Source organism: Paralichthys olivaceus, chromosome 2 (assembly GCF_024713975.1).
Source record: "Paralichthys olivaceus isolate ysfri-2021 chromosome 2, ASM2471397v2, whole genome shotgun sequence".
Taxonomy (NCBI): Eukaryota; Metazoa; Chordata; class Actinopteri; order Pleuronectiformes; family Paralichthyidae; genus Paralichthys; species Paralichthys olivaceus.
This window is the reverse complement of record NC_091094.1, coordinates 5594930-5614259: the sequence shown is the minus strand read 5'-3', so window position 1 is coordinate 5614259 and position 19330 is coordinate 5594930. Positions and strand designations below refer to the sequence as shown.

Sequence of the window (19330 nt, the reverse complement as noted above, 5' to 3'; positions counted from 1 at the left end):
GAGGGTGTGACGAACCAGTCACACGTGTGTGAGGTTTGTGATGAGCTCATTAAACTCAATTTTTTACGCATAGCACGATCGTCTACCTCACGTACGCAGGATGCACACTGGAGCCTGGCGGCCACGCTCTAATCACATCCATGGGTGTGCTGTGTCACTTCTGCCTCAGCAAACTATTAACCTCTCACCCACGTGTATGACGGGATTGGCGACTGCCCCCGGTGACCTCCACGTAGGATGAACAGATTCTCATGATGGATTGATAAAAGCGGCGAGGTCAAAGCCTGTGTTAGTCATCATTATTAACACCGTATACATCACACAGTCCATGCAGACATGTGGGAGGAGTAAGTGAGGCTGAGATTGCTGTTGTTAATCAATAATCTTCATTTCAGACAGGTGGAGCTTTATCCAATCGGGTGTGGCCCACAGACCGCCATGAATCAGAGTGGAACTGTGTGGGTGATGGGGTGTGACACACAGCAGCCAGGAAATCACGTTAATATTCAAAACTCAGCATTTTCATGCCCTGATGTGATGTGAGGAAATGTTGGCAGAAGGTGAACGCGGGTGGATTCGGCTGAGTCTGATGTTTCACTGCACTTCACTAACCTCCTGATAAACCTCAACTAAAATAATGTGTCCTCGAAAACTGCCCTTGATCAAAAATATGAAGCTAATGCACTTAACATTGGTGTCAAGTCAGTTTCTTGTCAAAATGATTTTCTGTTGAGCCAAGAGGTTAAACAAAATGTAGTGCTGAGTTCCTAAAAAAAATATTATTATTAATTATTATTATTTATTCGCTAATATTATGACTTTTATTTGTTACATTTTTTTCTCGTGATATCACAACTTTATTTTCATAATATTACGACTTCCAGTTACAGTTATTCTGTAAAAATAAAAGTTATTTATAAGGGAGGTTAGATAGATAATTAAGAAAATAATTAACAAACGAGTGAATCGAATAAAGAGATCAGGATTAGTGGATTCTGTTAAAATCAAAGAAAATAAATAGAACCAAAAGAAAACTACAATATCCAACTATTTAAAAACTGAAAACAGCAAACAGCACCCTGCTCAAAGTATCTGTAGTTTTTCTAGTGAATTTGCAGGATCAGTTTTTCTGAACCTGATACCTGTCCCATAGTCCGCAGGTGTAATGTTTTAGTGCCAAGCTCCAAGTCATGGGAAAGGGCAGTGATTCAGACAGGTAAGACTAATGACGACCATTCAGGCCAGAGGGAGGTAAATCATCAGCCTGAGGGTGAAAAGAAAACGTTGGAGTATTTATCTGACCTCCTCTCACCACAGACTTTTTACAGTCAAGAGGGTGAGCAAGGAGTGTTCCTCGCTCCATCAAGCTCTGTTTATGTCTGAACGTGAACCTGTGACCCGAGAAAAACAAGATCTAAATTCTTTAAACCTACAATCATTCATTCCAATTAGGCAGCAAAGAAGGAATAATTAATATCTTTTAAAAATGTTCTCTAAAACACGACACATTCAGCAGAGGATTCACTTCTAGTCCTGTTTTCCTGGCCACAGGCTGGACGTCTAATATTTACTCTCTAACTCCGTTTTGGTCTCCACCGACTCCTGAGGGAATGTTTGGCTCTCAAGCTGCTGAATGTGTCAATATGTTTAACTTGTTATTAACTTGGTGAGTCTGCATCGGAGCTCAATATATTAAGATTGAGTTGAAATGGAGTCAAAACATTATTTGTTATCAGTTACTGTGAGAAAACCACTTTCATTTTACGCTCAATGTGTCGTTAAGCTGTGAGTCATACAGATGTGTGTGGCCTGGATAAATCATTAATCTTATGCTAACGAGATAGTTGGAGCTCCATTTCCAAATCGGGAAAAAAGAGGCAATAACCTAACAGCACGTCAGTGAAAAAGGGATTGAAAAGCGTAATGATTTATTTTTTTCATCTTAAGCTGTAGATCATTTTTGACAAGGTGCCACTGAAGGCCCCAAACTGCAAATTTAAGTATGGAGCACATTTCATACAAAGATGCAAGTCAGAGTGATTTATATAAGGAATAGATTTTAAAAAGCAGCATAGACAAACAGAAATTACACAAACACAAAAGTTTTTAGCCGGTGTATGTGTTACTTCCAGGAGGTTCTTAGGCCAACTAGATGCTGGGCATGTACGTTTGTAAAAGGTTACAGGAGGTGTGCTGTCAGCTGAATAACAAGATTTAGAAACATCTAAAATCCTCCGGTGGGTTATCATCATATGTTTATAATGCAGAGATCTGAGAACTGGTGCAATAAGATTTGGTTGGAACTGTGGCAGCAGGATTCAATACAGGTTGGAGCAGCCTTGGGTTTGAGATTTGTATTATCATCATACTCTTACCCAAATGGAAATGAAAGTGAAAATAAATTGTTTTCGAGATCATGTTTAGACACGTTGCCTCTTAGTCTTGCCGATCATACATCTCTTGTGACAAAGCCAGAAACGAGCAACTTATCGCCCAGAGGGATAAAAGTTATTTATCAGAGTGGGGGTGACGGAAGCAGAGAAGTAACCGACCTCAGATATAATGAACCTCTGTTCTTAAAATCTGGATGTCCTCGTTGTTTCAGTCTCTGGCTTCCATTAAGAATAGTAATAAACTCTATTCTCCTGTGAGTTTATTAGTGTTTTCCACACTGTGCACATGCTGTCACACACAAAGGCCAAGTGTGTCCTCACTGACTACGTAAAAGATTAAAAACTGGTCAAAGTGACTGTTATCAGTGGTTCCACCTCCTTGGTGCTGAGGAGAAGGTAATTAACACAGTTTTTTAAACTTTAAAACAATTACACAAAAAGCTCTGCAAGCTTTAGAGGTGTTTAGTCACCTTGAGACAGAGAGAAACAGTTTCTTATTGTTTCCAGTTGATATGCTAATCTATGCTAACCAGCTGTTTATGGTGCAGATATATGAGTCATCGAAACTTAGACCAAAAGGAGCATGAATCACAAATTATAAACAAAGCACTTTAAAACATTTTAAATGGAAAACTGACATTTAAGAGATGCAGAATTTCACTGAGGACTTATTTTTATTATATGATTGGAAGAATAAACTCACTGAGTGGCAGACACATAAAACACAGGTACGAACATCAAATTCAGGTGTCACAGTTATGGCGTGTGTGACATCTTCTTATTTAACTCTGGGTCGTATCTGAAAGTGTAAACTGGACAAATCATCCCCGGCAAACATGTTACGTCACAGCACAGATAATAAAGAGATAATGATTCTCAAACACCCACAAACTGGCAGAACACTTTACATTTTTATCCTCTGGCTTCATTATAAGGCTAATTTTATTCGTGATCTTTGGGTAAAAGCCAATTAAATGTCTAGACTGAAATGATTTGCTGAATCGAGATTAAAATGCAGGACATGATGATGTCACACCACCAAGACATGTGATGATGTCACCAGGCCCTTGCATGATGTCGCCACTCTAGAAGCCTTCAATAGACACCCATTATGGAATCCCAGAATTCAATTAAAAACTGAATATTTCCCAAAAAAATACGAGTAGTTGATGAAAGAAAAACAAGAGCAACTATGTCCTTGAATGTTTTAAATCAGTAGAAGTATGCAGGAGTTGTTGGAGACTGCAAAACGTACAGAAGAAGAAACAGGAAAACTAAAGTTTGACTGCCGTGTCAGCTTTCAATTGTAATTATGCAAACCAGATTATGTTTTATCCGACAAGTAAATACTACGGTGGACAAAAGACCTCAACACACAGTTAAGAAAGCAAATTCATCTTGTTTTCTGAGTTTGCATGTGTTGTGACTTTCTGCAGCACGTTCGGTCAAATTGAGTTTTCTTAATTTGCACGTGTTTTTTCTATTTTTACGTGTTTTCTGTAAGATACAGTTCAGGGAATATCACTTGGCGTGTTCCTGCATAAGTGTCAACAAAATATAGAGTTTAGTCTTCATATCCACCTTCTATCTACACATTACTTTTAAGTCTCATGGTGTTACGGAGAATCCCATTGCTGATCATAGGTCTCACACTCACGCTTTCTTTTTTACACCATTTATCAGACTTGGGAGCAACAGTGGCGACTTTACTACTAAGTCATAAATTGAAGCAGATGATTTGTGGAGATTTACAGAGGGTTTCAGATTTACTGATTTAATTCTCAGCAATAAATCAGTGTGGGGTTATTTGCCTTGCAGACTAGATAGTGTTTGTGTTGTGTATGTTCCCATCACTTTGACCGTGCCCTTCTGTGGCCACAGAAATACATGTGAGTAGAAACGACATCATTAGAGGTCTGATAGTAAATTTTTCTTAAAAACACAGTGAAAGGTAATCTATGAAATATAAATACGATATAAAGTTACACCAAGCCTGAATGCTGCCTTCCCATTGAAATAAATATGTGTACAAATTAAAAGCATGTAAATTGATCTCCCAAGAGACAACTCTGAAGAGTAAGAGATGATGAACATGATAGAAAGTAGAAAAAACATATTTTGCAACACGGCAGATCTTTGTTACTATTACACTTGCATCTAATCTTTGATATTTATTAGGAAATACTGGATATTCTTTATTTTCAGGTATTAAAATTTAAAAAACACTGTGGAATAGGGGTTTAAATGGTTTTTATTTGGCAAATATCTGGGAATTGGGAGCAGTGCTCTAATCACTTTTAAATACAAAGAAAATATTATATACGAGATCCAAACAGGACAGAAAACTGTATTTGTTTCCACTTTGTTATTTTATTTTGCCTGTTCTTTACACTTCTGATAAGTTGCAGTTCAGATTGCATTTTAAAGTGGCCATCGATGTTATCCTACAGGGAATTGATGCAGAGCAGTGCCAGTGTTTGCCTTGTACAAAACAATCAGAGAGATGTTTATCTGTTCGAGTGAAGTCACTTATTATCTTGCTGCATTGATTAGACATCCTCTGCTCAGAGGAAGCTCCAGTGTTTTCACAGACTGGGGTTTTTTATGTGCAGGAACAATTTTGGTCTCATATTAAATATTCAATCAGGGCCAGGAGTAGAGTTTTTGTGGCCTTGGGCAGGATTTTGCTTCAGTGTTCCACCTCTGTATTTTAACCACCTGCTCATTTCTACAGTTTATTCAATAATCACAGTTTTAATTATTAAATCCTCTCATCATATGTTCATCTGTTGAGGTGTGAAGGAACCAGAGGAGGCAGAACACTCACAGGACGGAGCAGCAGGAGGAATTGGACAGCAAAGTTATGGCATTGCAGTTAAGTTGATTATTATTATTTATTGTCTCTAACTATCAGTCAGTTCAAAGTCAATCTACTTTGCGCTGATTAAAGTGTACAACCAAAACAAGTTGTAAAACATGTACAAAAATCACAGCGAGTAACAACATGATAATATACACTGAAGACACAGATGGACATTGAAAGTGTAAATATCAGCATCATTAATCAGAACAATTCAGAAGCTGTGGGAGAAATACACCCTGAGAGACTTAACAAACTGGGCTGGGTCTGGATTTATTTGAGTAAAATACGTATTTCCTTGATTCTGGCAGTTAACTCATGTCTGTTCGCTGTGATCAGCCGTCTCTCCTCACCCTCACAAGGTCTTTCCCTTGTTGTCAGATATCTTGCTCGTAGCAGTAATTGGATCCATCCAGCTACAATCTCACTCTTAGTATTTAATCGATCCCTCTTTCACAAACGTAACAAAAAACACAACAGATCAATACTGCGGCCGAGGGACTCTCTGAATGATATCTGAATGAAAATATATTATGTTTTATCATACTTATTGGAGCTTTACAGGTGAATGGCAAACTGTATCGTAAAGCACTTTGAGTGGTCATCAAGACTAGAAGAGCTCTATATAAATACAAACCATTTACCATTTATATTCCTGTAAAATTGTTATTCTGCTGTATTTCCTTGTATATTCTGTCTGAATGACTGTTCACTTGTTTTAAATCTAGGTTAAGTTAAGGTAAGTTAGGTTAAGTGAGTGGAGTGAGTGTAATAGTTTATGTGGTTAATATGTCAGCCCATAAAAAAAGGCCCCAGCAGCACTGGGTGATTCCATTCAGTCAGTGAAGCAATGTTTCCCTTATTGCCGTGGTTACTGACCACACCACACAATAAAAGAACAGCGACATGGACAAATGTTTCTGAGACTGTTGAGCCTTTTAAAAAAGAAATGACCCAAGCTTTGATGTCGAGGTCAAGGTGAAATAGGAGCTGATGCAGCGGCTGCAGCGCTCTGCAGGAAACCGTGCAGCGCTCTCTTACACTACGATCATCAGCCGAGTTTTATTGAGGTAACAAAACGCTTCATGACATTTAGATTTGCGCATGAATATTATTTTATTTTCAGGCAGACAATATGAACTGTTCTTCTGTAAATCATCAGCTCAAAGCAAAGAGCGCAGTGCTTTTTATTTATGTCTGTTTATTTCCGTCTTTTCAAGGGAAAGTCAAACATGTTCATGAGATAAAGACAAGAGGAAGTGCTGCACAGGGACCAGCGACAGATACATGATGAAAGATAACCCTGATGTTTCTTCTGTGGATTTTATATGTTGCACCGCTTATTTTCTCATCGGCTGTTTGTCAATCACAGAGATGGAGGTTAACCACAACAATTCCTGCAAAAGTTAAGCATAGAGCATCTTTCATGAAGGTTTTGACAAAAGCAAAAAAAAAAAGCTCCAGACAATAAAACACATTGCGCAAAGAAAGAGACAAAGAATTCAGATCAGCACCAAACTCTAACAGGTTCTTACATAGTCAATAACACAACATCTACCAACCAACCAACCAACCAAGAACCGGACAGGGGTGGAAACACAACATGCTCGGTGGACGTGAGAAGTGAGTTTCCAGATCACAGATCTTATGTCAGTATAGGAATCTGTGGGCAAATAAAAAACATATCAGGAGAGCTTAGAAAAACTTTGAGGCTTAAATGTGAATCACAACAGATTTTTATGGCACCACTTACATCAGGATACAAATTATCTGGCTGCATTGAAGTTGGTTGGATTTCCTGCTTTAGGACCTTAGACCTGTGTCAACCCTGTGTCAACCCAACATGACGTCACCCATTGGTTGGTGAACGGGTCGTTTTGAAGTCTAGAATTCTGCATTTCATCCAGCACCACCTTGGACCACAAATAACCATATTAGGAGGAGTGGGGGTGGAGCCTGACAGAGCACACGGACACTTCATGCCCAAACTACACCTACATGACGGTACTAGCTGTCAATCATGTACAGTAGCATCTATGCCCCAACACATACCAATCTTTATCATCTGTTTCACTCTGAATGGACCAAATGAACTTCACTCTAAACCCATGTTGGTCATTTTCTCAGAGACTTCTATGGAAATTGATTTATCTTTACAACTAGTGGAGACGCCCTCTGCTGGCCATTTGACAGAATAATGGTGTCAGGTACTCCTGCATTGACTTCACTTTCCAGACCTGGAGTCTACGTTAATATTTATACACAGTCTGTGGTCAGACCACATTTGTTTATGCTCAGTAGCATCAGTTTTAGTCTGTACACAGCATGGACACACACATTCCACATCCTCCTCCACCCTTCTGGGATTTGCTCCCATTCAAGACAAAGGAGCAATAATGGGGTCAGCCACGGATGTTGAGAGGTGACAAGGGTCCGCCTCAGAGTGGGCGTCTCACACATGATGGATGGGGTTGAGGTCAGGGCTCTGTGCGGCCCAGTCAAGTGGCTCCACATCAAACTGGAAGAACTTTTTCTTTGTGGAGCTCACATGCTTGGGCGTATTGTCTGGTTGAAGCAGAGAGGCTTCCTCCACAAGCTGTTGCCATAAATTTGTAAGCCAAAAAAAAAAAATCATATGCTTACAAGATGCCACTAGGGGGCAACTCAACACGCAGATGTCTATTAAGGTACATTAGCATTCATTCGGAGTCATGTTTTTGCCCATTAATCAACACAAGCCCCACATATTCGCTCCTTCCGCTCGGTTTGGCTTCCCACCGACTCCTGAGGGAAATACCAGGCTCTTAAACTGCTAAATGCTCCACTGTATTCAGCAGCTAGTGGCTGTGTCTGATGCTGCGGTTTGGTACAGGAGATTTATTGAAGCCTTTTGCTGAAACACCTGCCTGCTGCCGGTGGAGAGCGAAACAAACCAGGTGTTGACGTTTCCTGGAGCTGAAGAGTCGGGTGGTAATACTCAATGACTTGCAGACAACTCCTCATACAGACATACAATATTTCTCCCTCAACATAAACATATTGACTGTTGCAGATTTAAGTGTAATAGGCCTCAATAACCACAGAGTCTTGTCCATACGTCCATCCCATGCATGTGAACACAATATTTTAAACTATGACTTTACAAAACCAATGTTTGGTCGTCTGCACACAACATCTTTAGAGAAGTTCGCTTGGACTCAGAGACGAAGGGATTCATTTTGTTTGGCTGATTGAAGGTCAAAGGTCAAAGTTATATTCTCACAAAACATGTTTTTGACCTTCTGATCATAATATCTCAAGGACGTCTACAGGAAATCTTTCCAGGCTACTGCTCTAACAGTTTATTATGACCCCACCCTGCACCAGGAGAGGAGCCTTATCCTCTGAGAGTTGCACAGTCGACTTTTAACTACTAAGTCATAACTTTTAACTTAACAGTATATTGAAAATATCTTAATCCTATATTTTTTCCCCTCACCCTCTCTTTCCACCTCTTTCTCTCTTATTTCATCCATTTCTCTCTCTCACTATCTATCAACGAGCATAATGTGTATGTGTAAACATTATTATCTCAGTTGTTGGTTACTAACACTACCTTGAATTGGTGCTTTATCAACACACATCGGTGTCACAAACTGAACCTACTGCGCCCCCTGTTGGAAACTGCAGGTGACAGGGGCAGCATCTGGTGAGAAAACCTCTGCAGCTGCTGCAAGTTTAATTAAAGTGCAATGGTGCAGAGTTTATAAAGAACAGTTTGTCATTATCTTTTCACAAAACATGGCAGTGAAGGAAAACTATGCGACTGAACATTTGTTTATGTTCAGTCGCATAACTTATGTTCAGTTATTTGTTTTTGCATAACAACTTTTCAGCCAAACACAAAACCAGCAGCGACTCAATGTTTTATTTTTCCCTTCTCCTGTGTGCAGAAGACTCATACTGTTTTCACCCCTGTCTCAGTGTGTTTGTGTGTCCACCATATTTTGAGGGAATATTATTTTGGAGGGAGCTCATTGGTCAAGTTCAACAACAATATATTTACGATCAGAAAAGCACATTTTCCAACATATCTCTGCAAATAACATGAGTACATCAACAGTCTTACTTTACATTGACGAGAAAAATGATTCCACATTAAATGATTTATGGTAAATGACATCGCAGGAAGACAAAGTCAGAAAATGTCACGCAGCTCAAAAATACACTTAACCAGAAACTTATATAGATAAAAACAATAATTCATGATCATGACACCATCATCATGTCACTATGAAGTGAGAAAATTACATCATCAGTGAAATAAAATATTTTGGAACTAATACCAATAAGTTGATTTACCTCATTTTACTTGAACCAATTACCATCATCATAATCATATTACATGAATGATTTTAATAATGACATTATTGTGAAATGGCATAATGACATTTTAAAACGTTAGCACAGCCTCAGTGGGGTCAATGGTCTCCATGGTCCTCCACTGCTTTTCAGTTTTAAAACTGAATTATCGACCCTGCAGTTGTTTGTAAGCACACAACATAGATTATCTTTAGATACTGAATAGTTTTTGTGAAATTTGAGTTGTATTACAGATGAATGAATGTTAGTTCTTCCTCCTGTGTGATCAGCAACTGCCAGTAAATGAAAATCAACAACAGTGGAACGATAACCCAGCTTTAATAAATTGCAGGTAGTAGCTATGAGTGTCGCTGATTATTTGTTGTTTTCAAATCACAGGGTGACAACTGTGGCTTGTTCATGCAGGTTCGTCTGTCGTACCACCTGACCTCTGTGTGTTTGGTGTTCTATCTGTTCTGTCATATTTCCCTCAGGAGTTAACAGAAGCACAAATAAATGAAAACAACTGGATCTTTAAATACAAGGCTTTTTATCGATACCTTTCCTGTTTTTAATGCACATTTTTTAATTTAATTTCATGTCTTTTCCTTTTTTGGAAATTTCCATTTCTTTTAAATGTAATTTAAACATTTTCTTATGTTTAGATTTTTGTCTTTATTGTATGTAATCCACTTGAAGCTGCATTTCTTGCATGGAAATTGCAGTCTGTGTTTCAAATGAGTTATTTCAGCACACAAGCTGAGTCCCTGCTGTAGTTTACGCACACAATGAATAACTGGTTCTCAAATCGCTTCCAAATGTCAATCATCATTTGATTTGATCGAGCCAATGAAATTCAATAATTTATTCCGAAGAAGCGTGAGTCGATCTGAGCATCTGCCAAAATACACCATTAATGTAATTTGGCATTTTTTCCTAATCCCATATATACATTTCCAATCAGGATTATGGATTATTTATGGATTATACAACAACTGGCAGAGATACAAGCTGCATACTTTCCATTCTATTAAGTAGGCTTCGAGGACTATAGAATAAAATATACTTCGAGCCACATTAAATCTATAAGAACACACATTTCCTTGAGTGAGGTTTCTGATAATGACCAAACCAATTAATAGAAATACCATGCAGGGGTAAGAATCAGAAAAAACTAAGTCAAGTGTTTTTAATGGGATGCACTCTGAGAAACGTAAAGTCAAATGGGAAAAGGCCAACCAGCAGTGAATACCAATGAGAATCACATCTTTGGAGAGATTAGATCTGAAGTAAGTAATTAGGCCACTCACTCTCCAGCGATGCTGAATGAATCATCACACACATGATTCTGTAGTTTGTCTTTTTAAAATAGACGATAAAATGCTAAGAGAACAAATTAAATGGAGATTCTGCTTTTGTTTGCACTCTACTGTGCCATTCTAGTTTTACCTATTTCGCTGGCCTGTAAAAGTCAAACATGTCTGTGGCTGACAGGAAGTGTCTCAGCAGCCTGTTGAGGCCAGAAGGTAAAATCCAGACCATCCATTCTGTGAGCGTACGGCATCGCACTGTGGTTTGAGTTGAACTCTATGTCTTCTTAACAATGGACTTAATTTGTTTCTTCCACTAACGCAGCTTTGTAAACATGTTTACAAGATGTGTGGTGCACATTTATTTTCTGACCATTGGCAGTTCAAGTGTCCTCAAAACACTAAATTATATTAAACAATCATGAGAAGATACTTACTGTTGCACTTGCAACAAATTTCACTCGATGAAAGTATAAGAAACCTTCAGACAGGTTCGATACGCAGTGAGGCAAAGTAAAAAGTGTAAGGTCAAAAAAACTAAAAGTTATTGGAAAATTCTGACTTGGAAACTGACCACGAGGGAAACACAGGGTTAAATACGCAGAGTTAACCAGACACAGGTGAAAGTAACCAAGGTAAGTAATCAATCAACAGAGAGTGTGTGTGTGTGTGTGTGGGGGGGGGGGGGGGGGGGGGGGGGGGGGCACAAGTACAAAATAAAACAGGAAGTAATAAATACAAAATACAAAGGCTGAAGTAAATACGAGCACAAGATTCACAAAAAAGTCCACAACAAAACACAAGCTCCAGGGGCAGAGTCATGAAATGTTCTACAGCAATCATGGGAGGTCCAGACCTCAGAAATATGAAGCTAAATCCAGCTGGAAAACAAATCCATAATGTTTCAACTGCCCATAAATAAGTAATTGGAGTAAATCCCAGCAGACACTGGGCGAGGGCAGGGGACACCAGTGTATCACCACATACAAACCACCATTCACACCCTCAGTCAAGAATCTCTAATCAACCAAACATATCTTCGGACTGTGGGAGGAAGCCAAAGTATTAAACTCACATGAAGCTAAACTGGGATTCAAACCGGGAACCTTGTTACCATGAGGCACTGGTGCTATAGCCACCGCACCATGGTACCCAATACATCATAGAAGTTCCAGACAAATGGTCTCTTTCCAGCTTAGATATTGAGTCTGTCTCGTTAATGAAGTGAGATTAATGAAGTGAATCATCTTCACACAGTCAAGTTCTGATGTTTGACCCAAAACTGTTCAATAAGCTGCAGCCTCTCGTGTGTGTAACGTGATTAATGTATATTTATACTGTGAATGAAAGCTGCACGCTGTCCTACATAAAGAAAGCAAATGTGTGGTCTCATTAGCCCCTCCCTCTCTATAACTCTCTCCCTCATGCCTCTCTCTCCCTCTCTCACCCCCCCTCTCTCTCTTTTGCATCTCACCCTTTAAGTATCAGTGTGAACTGGACGTGGCTGTAACGTGCCTCCTCTTTTCCGCCTCCATCTGTCTCCTCTCCTCTTGTTCCTCAACTTTTGCCCTCGTCAACAATCTACAGCAAATACACATCTATATGTTTTAATTGATCTTATTTGCGCTGCGCGTCATCTCACCTCCCATCGTGGCCACGCAGAGCGCGCGCTAGGAATCGGCTGCAGCATCAAGGTGAGGATTTTAATTTGATTCTAAGGTCTTAAGTTATCGGCTGCGGACGTTTTATGAAGATGGAATGTTTTGTTTTTATTTCCTGAGTGTGTAATTAGACCAAACTGACTGTGAGCCATCATTTCTTTAAAAAAAAAGGAGAAAAGTACCTAAATCAACTAAGAGCTAAATCACCAGGTTAACTATCATTAGATCTGTTTGATAACGTGCAGCTCACACACATCAGAGAAGCATCTCTGTGGAACACCTCATACTTGTGTTATGCGCATAACCTTGGATGTGCAGCGTGACGCACGAGATTTGCCAAAACAATTGACCTTCTCGGGGAAGTCGCCAAGCGTCCACCGGTGCAGTGCGCGTAATGACAATTATCCTCCGGTCCCCGTGTGCGTGTTGGTGGGGAATGACCTGAACCACATTTATTGCGACAGGGGAAGCAACAGTCCCTTAACCCGCAGACACAATCTGACCATTCCAGGGCGAGACAAATGAGTTTTTTGTTCCACGGAATTGTTTCTTAAACAGCCACGAAAATATCGATCTGGTGCAAAAACACGTAATAATAATACGAACAGCAGGTTTTTCTTTTATGTGCTGATATATGAGAATGCAACTGCAGATTTTAATCACAAACAATAGCTACATTTTCAAATCAAATCAAAATAATTGATCTCCTCCTGTCTAAAGATATGATGAATAAATGCAGGCAGGGTAAACACACACTTTGGATTGATGCATTCTGCACCAGGTGGTCCTGATCTTATCTGGATAATATGATTTTGCTGTGAAAAACGTTTGGCTTCATGTTCTGCCTGCAGGTGAATATTCTTGGGTTGTTGTTTGAAATGATTCTCCACAAAGTAGATTCATGGATTGGTAAGCAATCAGCTCATGAGGCAAGTGTTCCGATAATCATTTGATTTTAAAACTTTTCCCTTTTTGCATCTTCTCAATCATGAGGATTTGCTATTTTTATGAGTCATATGTGATTTTAGACTGAATACAGTCAGGGTTTGTTTCTGTTTGTTTCAGTTAAAACAAATAATTTGAAGATGTCACATTTTTCCTGAACAATTAAGGTTGGTTATCCTGCTACACCACCAAAACACATGAACGTGCACTGACTTAAAACTGCTAGCAGTGGACTTATCTGTGACTCGCTTCTGACTCATAACTCCTGGCTATTGTCAGAAGGTCTTAGATTAGTACCAAGAACCTTCTTGCTGCCCTTACCACTGCGCTGCCCAACAACTAATCTGTTAGTTCAAAAATCACAACTGAAAATAATGTTTGTTAAGGTTATCCTGGGATTATGCAATTCCCTTGGAGTTTGATTTTTATAAAACAAATCAATGTTGAACTGAAGTTTGAACCCTAGAAGGAGGTGAAATACATACATCCTCTACAGAAAGTATTTTGTTTCTCACAGGTCCCTGGTGTTGAACGAACCCTCATATCTGCACAGGATGTGCTGACGTCTCCCGTTGTTTCTCCAGCTCTCCTCTCTGAAATGGAGCTCTCTCTGCAGGGTTCCGCTTCAAACGTTTCCAAAACCTTCCTCAACACCAGCATGGCACTAAATGGAACTGGGAACTACACCAACAACCAGTTCAACGACGTCAACCTCCTGGAAATCCTGGGTCCAAAACGATCGCCCTTCTTTCTCCAGGTGACCAGCGTTTATCTCCTCATCTTCCTCACGGGCCTGTCTGGAAATCTGCTCACGTGTGTGGTGATAGCGAAGCACAAGAAGATGCGTAACCCCACGAACCTGTACCTGGTGAGCCTGGCCATGTCGGACCTCCTGGTGCTGCTGTTCGGGATGCCCCTGGAGATTTACGACCTGTGGCAGAACTACCCGTTCCCCTTTGGCGAGGGAGGCTGCTACTTCAAGACCTTTCTGTTCGAGACGGTCTGCTTCGCCTCGGTTCTCAATGTGACGGCTTTGAGCGTGGAGAGGTACATCGCCGTGGTGCATCCCCTGAAAACTCGATACCTATCAACGAATCAGCACGCCAGGCAGGTCATCACCGTCGTGTGGGTCGTGTCGATGATCTGCGCCATCCCCAACACCTCACTACACGGCATCTTCTACCTGCCGGAGAGAATGGAGGAGTCGGCCATATGCACCGTGCTGAAGCCCCTCTGGATCTACAACATGGTCATGCAGATCACCACCGTGTGCTTCTATTTCGTGCCCATGATGGTGATCAGCATCTTGTACCTAGTGATGGGTCTTCATCTGGGCAGAGAGTCGCGGCAGCCCTGCGGCAACCTGGGAAAGAACTGCAGCAGCAACACTCGGAAGAAGATCAGCGCGGAGAGCGGCCGCAGGAGACAAGTCATCAAGATGCTCTGTGAGTTTGTCTTTACCCTCCTTCTGCAGGAAACATGACAGGTGACATGACAAGCTACGATTCGAGAGCAGATCCCCCTTTAATCTGTGTTGTCAATGCCAAGACATGTTCCCAAGCCAAGAGCTGAGGCAAACACAGAGTGTGTAAAGACAGAGGATTTTCTGTAACGATGATTTGTATTCTGAAGGGGCCTCTACCTTCATATCACATCCTCTGAGCTCTGGAGCTTGATGGGATTTAATGTACAGTGTTAGTATAGTTGTTAAACTCAACAGTTCATCAAACACACAGTGTAAAGCCTCCACTTTTTCACATCTGATGTCTGGTAACACTACAAGGAACAAATGGCTGAAATTAAATTCTTGTTGGATCCGTCTTTAAAGGCCAAGTTTTCTTAACAAGGTATTTTCTGAATCCAACATGAAAACAATGTAATCTTCCAAGGTTAGAGCGATCAAGTCCTCCATCCTCCTCCTCTCTCTGCTCTTCTCAATAGTTTGAAGTGTTAAGCTTTCTGTTGAGAAAAATAAAAACACACATGAGGAGAATAAAGAATTTGAAAAATATGATTAGATTCTGATGATGGGGATCCTGCAGAAACTCAATTTTGAGGTATTGACGTTTCAACTATTGTACAATATCTATAATATAATGTTATTCTAAAGAGAAATACCTTCATTCATTGACTGTTGGTCACTTTTATAACCTCTTAAGTTGATTTGGTGACTATACGTACGTTTTTAGACATGAACTCCGGAGAATGTCCTCACAATCACTTTCTCTGGAGGTTGCCTTTCACACCTGAACAACGCAGATTCGCTGGAGGCAGAGGCAAGATGTGACGTATTAATTCCACTGTGGAGATCTCATGTTTTTTTTTAAATAGTGCATCGACATGGGCGTTTGCTCAAATCCCCCAAAAACGCTCTCCTAACATCTTTGTCAGTGTCTTCTACGTGAATGGTATCACTTTTTCATCTGGTGAAGTCTGCAGCAAGCGCTGCCCCTCCTGAGAATGTCTGAAGGTCTCTGGAGCTCAGTGCATGAGCAGCTTATGTTACCAGCAGACACAGAGACATTTTTAATTGATGTGGTGCCATTTTTGATGAATGAAAGTCCAGGAGTTCTTCTTGTTGCATTTGTTGATCAGATGTTCAAATATACATTTTAGACCTGCATGACTCTGTGTTCAGTTTTTATCTTTTAAATCTGCATGCTCTGTCACTTGTTGGAGTCAAATGCAACATTGGCTATGTAAGAGGATAATGACACATTGGATTTCTATTCTCTTTTTTAAATTACTCTAAAAACACTTATATAAAGTTAATTTTAGTGGTTCCCAATTAAGTAGTCAAATGTGACACGTTGGGTTTGAGAAGGTTAATTGTGTGGGGGAGAAGACTTCAGATGAGGCTTCCATTTGTGAAGTTTGCACTTTGTCTGCGTTGGTTTTCTTTGAGCACTCTGGCTTCCTCCCACAGTCCAAGGTTAGGTTGATTAGAGATTCTAAATTGCCCGTAGGTGTGAATGGTTGTTTGTCTTTAAATGTTAGATGTGTTCGCCCAATGTCAGCTGGGATTGGCTCCCAGCTGACAATATAAATTACTGAATAAATTGACCTTTTTCAGCCTCCAAGAGATTATTATTAAACCTAGACGTTTTTTGGCAAAATCTCCAAAAAGATTGGTAACTACTGATTTAATCTTTAACTGTATGATATATTCAATAAACTTAACCTGATATACAAGAAGTACAGCTTTTAAAATGAATACATAAGAAGAAACTTAGAAGAAACTGCTCTGAGCTTCAAATCCCTAGATTGTCATGTATCCTCCCATTTGATTATAGGAAAAATGTCATCAAAAGTACATTGGAATAATAAATAACATTAAAAAATAGCAGTAAGAAAGAAAATGCATGAACCTGTAACAGCCTGTTTTCTCTCTGTCCTGATCCTCTAGCGATTGTGGTGGCTGTGTTCGGAGTCTGCTGGGCGCCCTTTCACATTGAGCGGCTCCTGTGGAGTTCCATTAGCCAGTGGACCGACTTGATGCACAATATTTATCAGTACGTTCACATCCTGTCAGGTGTCCTGTTCTACCTCAGCTCCGCGGTCAATCCCATCATCTACAGCCTGCTCTCGACCCGCTTCAGGGAGAGTTTCCGAGAACTCGTGTGCTCCCAGACTGAGGACAACAGCTCTGTCAGAGACTCGCCACCCTTTCCCAAAATCCTCCTGGGTCCCTCCGTCTCAAGCTCCAGGGCTCAGGCGAAGGGTAAGGACTCAAATACTTTTATCCCCCTGCTGTCACCCAACATGACGCTGAGCATGGACACTGCCATCCTTACGTGTGCATCTAAAGAGATGACCTACCAGACCTCTGTGTTCTAACTGAGATTTGATTTGAATAAACTAACAAGCAACTGATCCCCTTTAAAAAAGGAGTTTGACATTTTGTCCAGTTAGCTTGTTTGGTTTCGATGAGCTAATTAGTTTGAAGCTAGAACCTTCAGCTTGGTTGAGCAGAGAGATGCATAAAGACAGGAAGTTGCCTGGCTCTGTTGAAACATCGAAACGTTCACTAATTAATATGTTATTGGATATTTAATTGATTCAGTTTGTAAAAAACTCAAAATGCTGAGTTGCAGATTTACTAGGCTCAGAAACAATCCAGCAAAACACTCTTAAAACTGCAACTTAATGTTTCTACAGGTATGAATGTACACTATCATGCATTGACCTAATTATACATAAATGCAACCTGTTTTTGATGCTAATTGCTCGGATGTTGCAAAGGCTCACTGGCTAATAATCATCTTTTTCTCATTGATTTTCACTGGAACTAATCCAGGGGCTTTTATAATTTATATGTAATACAGAGATATTTTTTATCTCCCAATATGGAAACCCTGTCAAAGATACAGGAAGAATCTCTTCACAGGGACTTCCCACATGTCTGTTACTGTTGGAAATGTTAACTGTGACATTTTTAACTTGAAGAAAAATAAAAAGGTTGCAAAATGTTCCTAACAAAAAAGAACCAAACCAATTTAAATCTTCAATAATGTGCAACATGCAATGAACAATGTTTGTTTTTGTTGTGGTCAATGTATAAACATTAATGTCTGATGAATCAAACGTGATGTATGTTGTTCACCCTGGTCAAGTCGTCACAGTATCACAGGGCCAATTTATAACAAACAATCATTCACATTCTCACCTAAGGACATTTTAGAGTCTCCAGTCAGCCTTATCTGCATGTCTCTGGACTGTGGGGGGAAGCTGCAATAGCCAAGGGGAACCCACGCAGACACAGGGAGAACATGGGGCCATGGTCCACCATCAAGTTCGAAACCCACTTGTGCTAACAGTGCTAACCCCTGCACCACCAAGCCGTCACTCAGGGATGCTGGAGGTCAGTCAAAGTTGGGGGGGGTCCTTCCTGAGAGAAAGTTGAAATATGAAACACAGAAAATACACTAGACGTTCAAAAAATGAAATCAAATGTTAGAAAAACAAGGCTGGCATGCTACTTTGGAAATATTACTCTAGAAAATAAAATAAATTAAACCTTTGCAGTTACACTCCTTGTCAGCAGGGGGTGCTGCAGCCCACTCAGTACCCCTGCTGTCCTCCAAGGACCATGCCCCCACTTCAGTTTTAAACTATTAATGTTTGTTGCACAGTTTTAATATTTACACTCACACTTATCTCTTCTTGCAAAAAATAAATAATTAGAATTTTACAAAATTATTCCTTTAGTCTTACTGAGTTTTATTGCAAAGCTTATACGTAGACTTTGGATTGGTTCCTTTGTTAAACTCGCACTACTCCCCCTGTACGCTGCACGACAAACAACGCACAACAAAGCTGAAAATCTGTCCTACGCTAAACGGATTCACCAACAAATTCGGGCACAATCGCACAGCGAACGCCCGAAATGACGACGGATGATCTTGTTCAACAGTGCCTGCACATTCCACCTGTCCAATACCATAACTGCTGTTTGCCTTATAGGATGGACCCAGTGGGGAAGTGGTTCTGTGATATCTGACCTGAATAATGATGTTGTACTTGAAACATCTTGTCTTTGTGGAACATTGATGTTGTGTTGCTGGGCAGCGAAAACAGGTCAAATCATTCTTTGTTTAAAAAAAACAAAACAAATGAATGTGATGCTTTAACGTGAGCTTCTACTCTGTTTTTGTCTCTTGGTGAATGGCCTGCCCTCATGTACATGATTTGATTGACTGGTAAGCTCTTGTTCACTGTGATTGCAAAAATGAAAAGTGATTATGGCTTTTGTGCAGTGCCTGATAAGAAAAGCTTCACAATAAATGTCTAAGCTATCCGCACATGGCTTTGTTTTTCCTT

The 19330-nt window shown here is 40.1% G+C and overlaps 1 protein-coding gene and 1 long non-coding RNA gene across 3 annotated transcripts; one reads left to right on the top strand and one right to left on the bottom strand.

Moving 5' to 3' along the window:
• Nucleotides 1-5178: 5178 nt before the first annotated feature.
• Nucleotides 5179-11579, bottom strand: LOC138411765 (uncharacterized). The gene is made up of 3 exons (XR_011244258.1): nt 11342-11579; nt 7007-7166; nt 5179-6916 (listed from the first exon to the last, which is right to left on the bottom strand). It is a non-coding gene; the product is annotated as an uncharacterized lncRNA (long non-coding RNA).
• Nucleotides 11580-11589: 10 nt separating this feature from the next.
• Nucleotides 11590-19311, top strand: nmur3 (neuromedin U receptor 3). Of its 2 annotated transcripts, none has more exons than XM_069532395.1 (4): nt 11590-12598; nt 14095-14955; nt 16917-17231; nt 18182-19311. In XM_069532395.1, exons 2-4 carry the CDS (start codon nt 14109-14111, stop codon nt 18322-18324), a joined length of 1305 nt encoding a protein of 434 aa, XP_069388496.1. In that variant the 5' UTR covers nt 11590-12598; nt 14095-14108; the 3' UTR covers nt 18325-19311. The 2 variants fall into 2 exon arrangements, with proteins under 2 accessions (XP_069388496.1, XP_019952497.2); XM_020096938.2 differs by having other exon boundaries at nt 14028-14955.
• The last annotated feature ends 19 nt before the right edge of the window (nt 19312-19330 follow it).

Bases quoted from the DNA above. Each gene is read 5' to 3' on its own strand.
- nmur3 (XM_069532395.1), top strand. From the start codon at position 14,109: ATGGAGCTCTCTCTGCAGGGTTCCGCTTCAAACGTTTCCAAAACCTTC. The intron at 14,956-16,916 runs GTGAGTTTGTCT...CTGATCCTCTAG, and splicing joins ACAAGTCATCAAGATGCTCT to CGATTGTGGTGGCTGTGTTC. The intron at 17,232-18,181 runs GTAAGGACTCAA...TTCTCACCTAAG, and splicing joins CTCCAGGGCTCAGGCGAAGG to GACATTTTAGAGTCTCCAGT.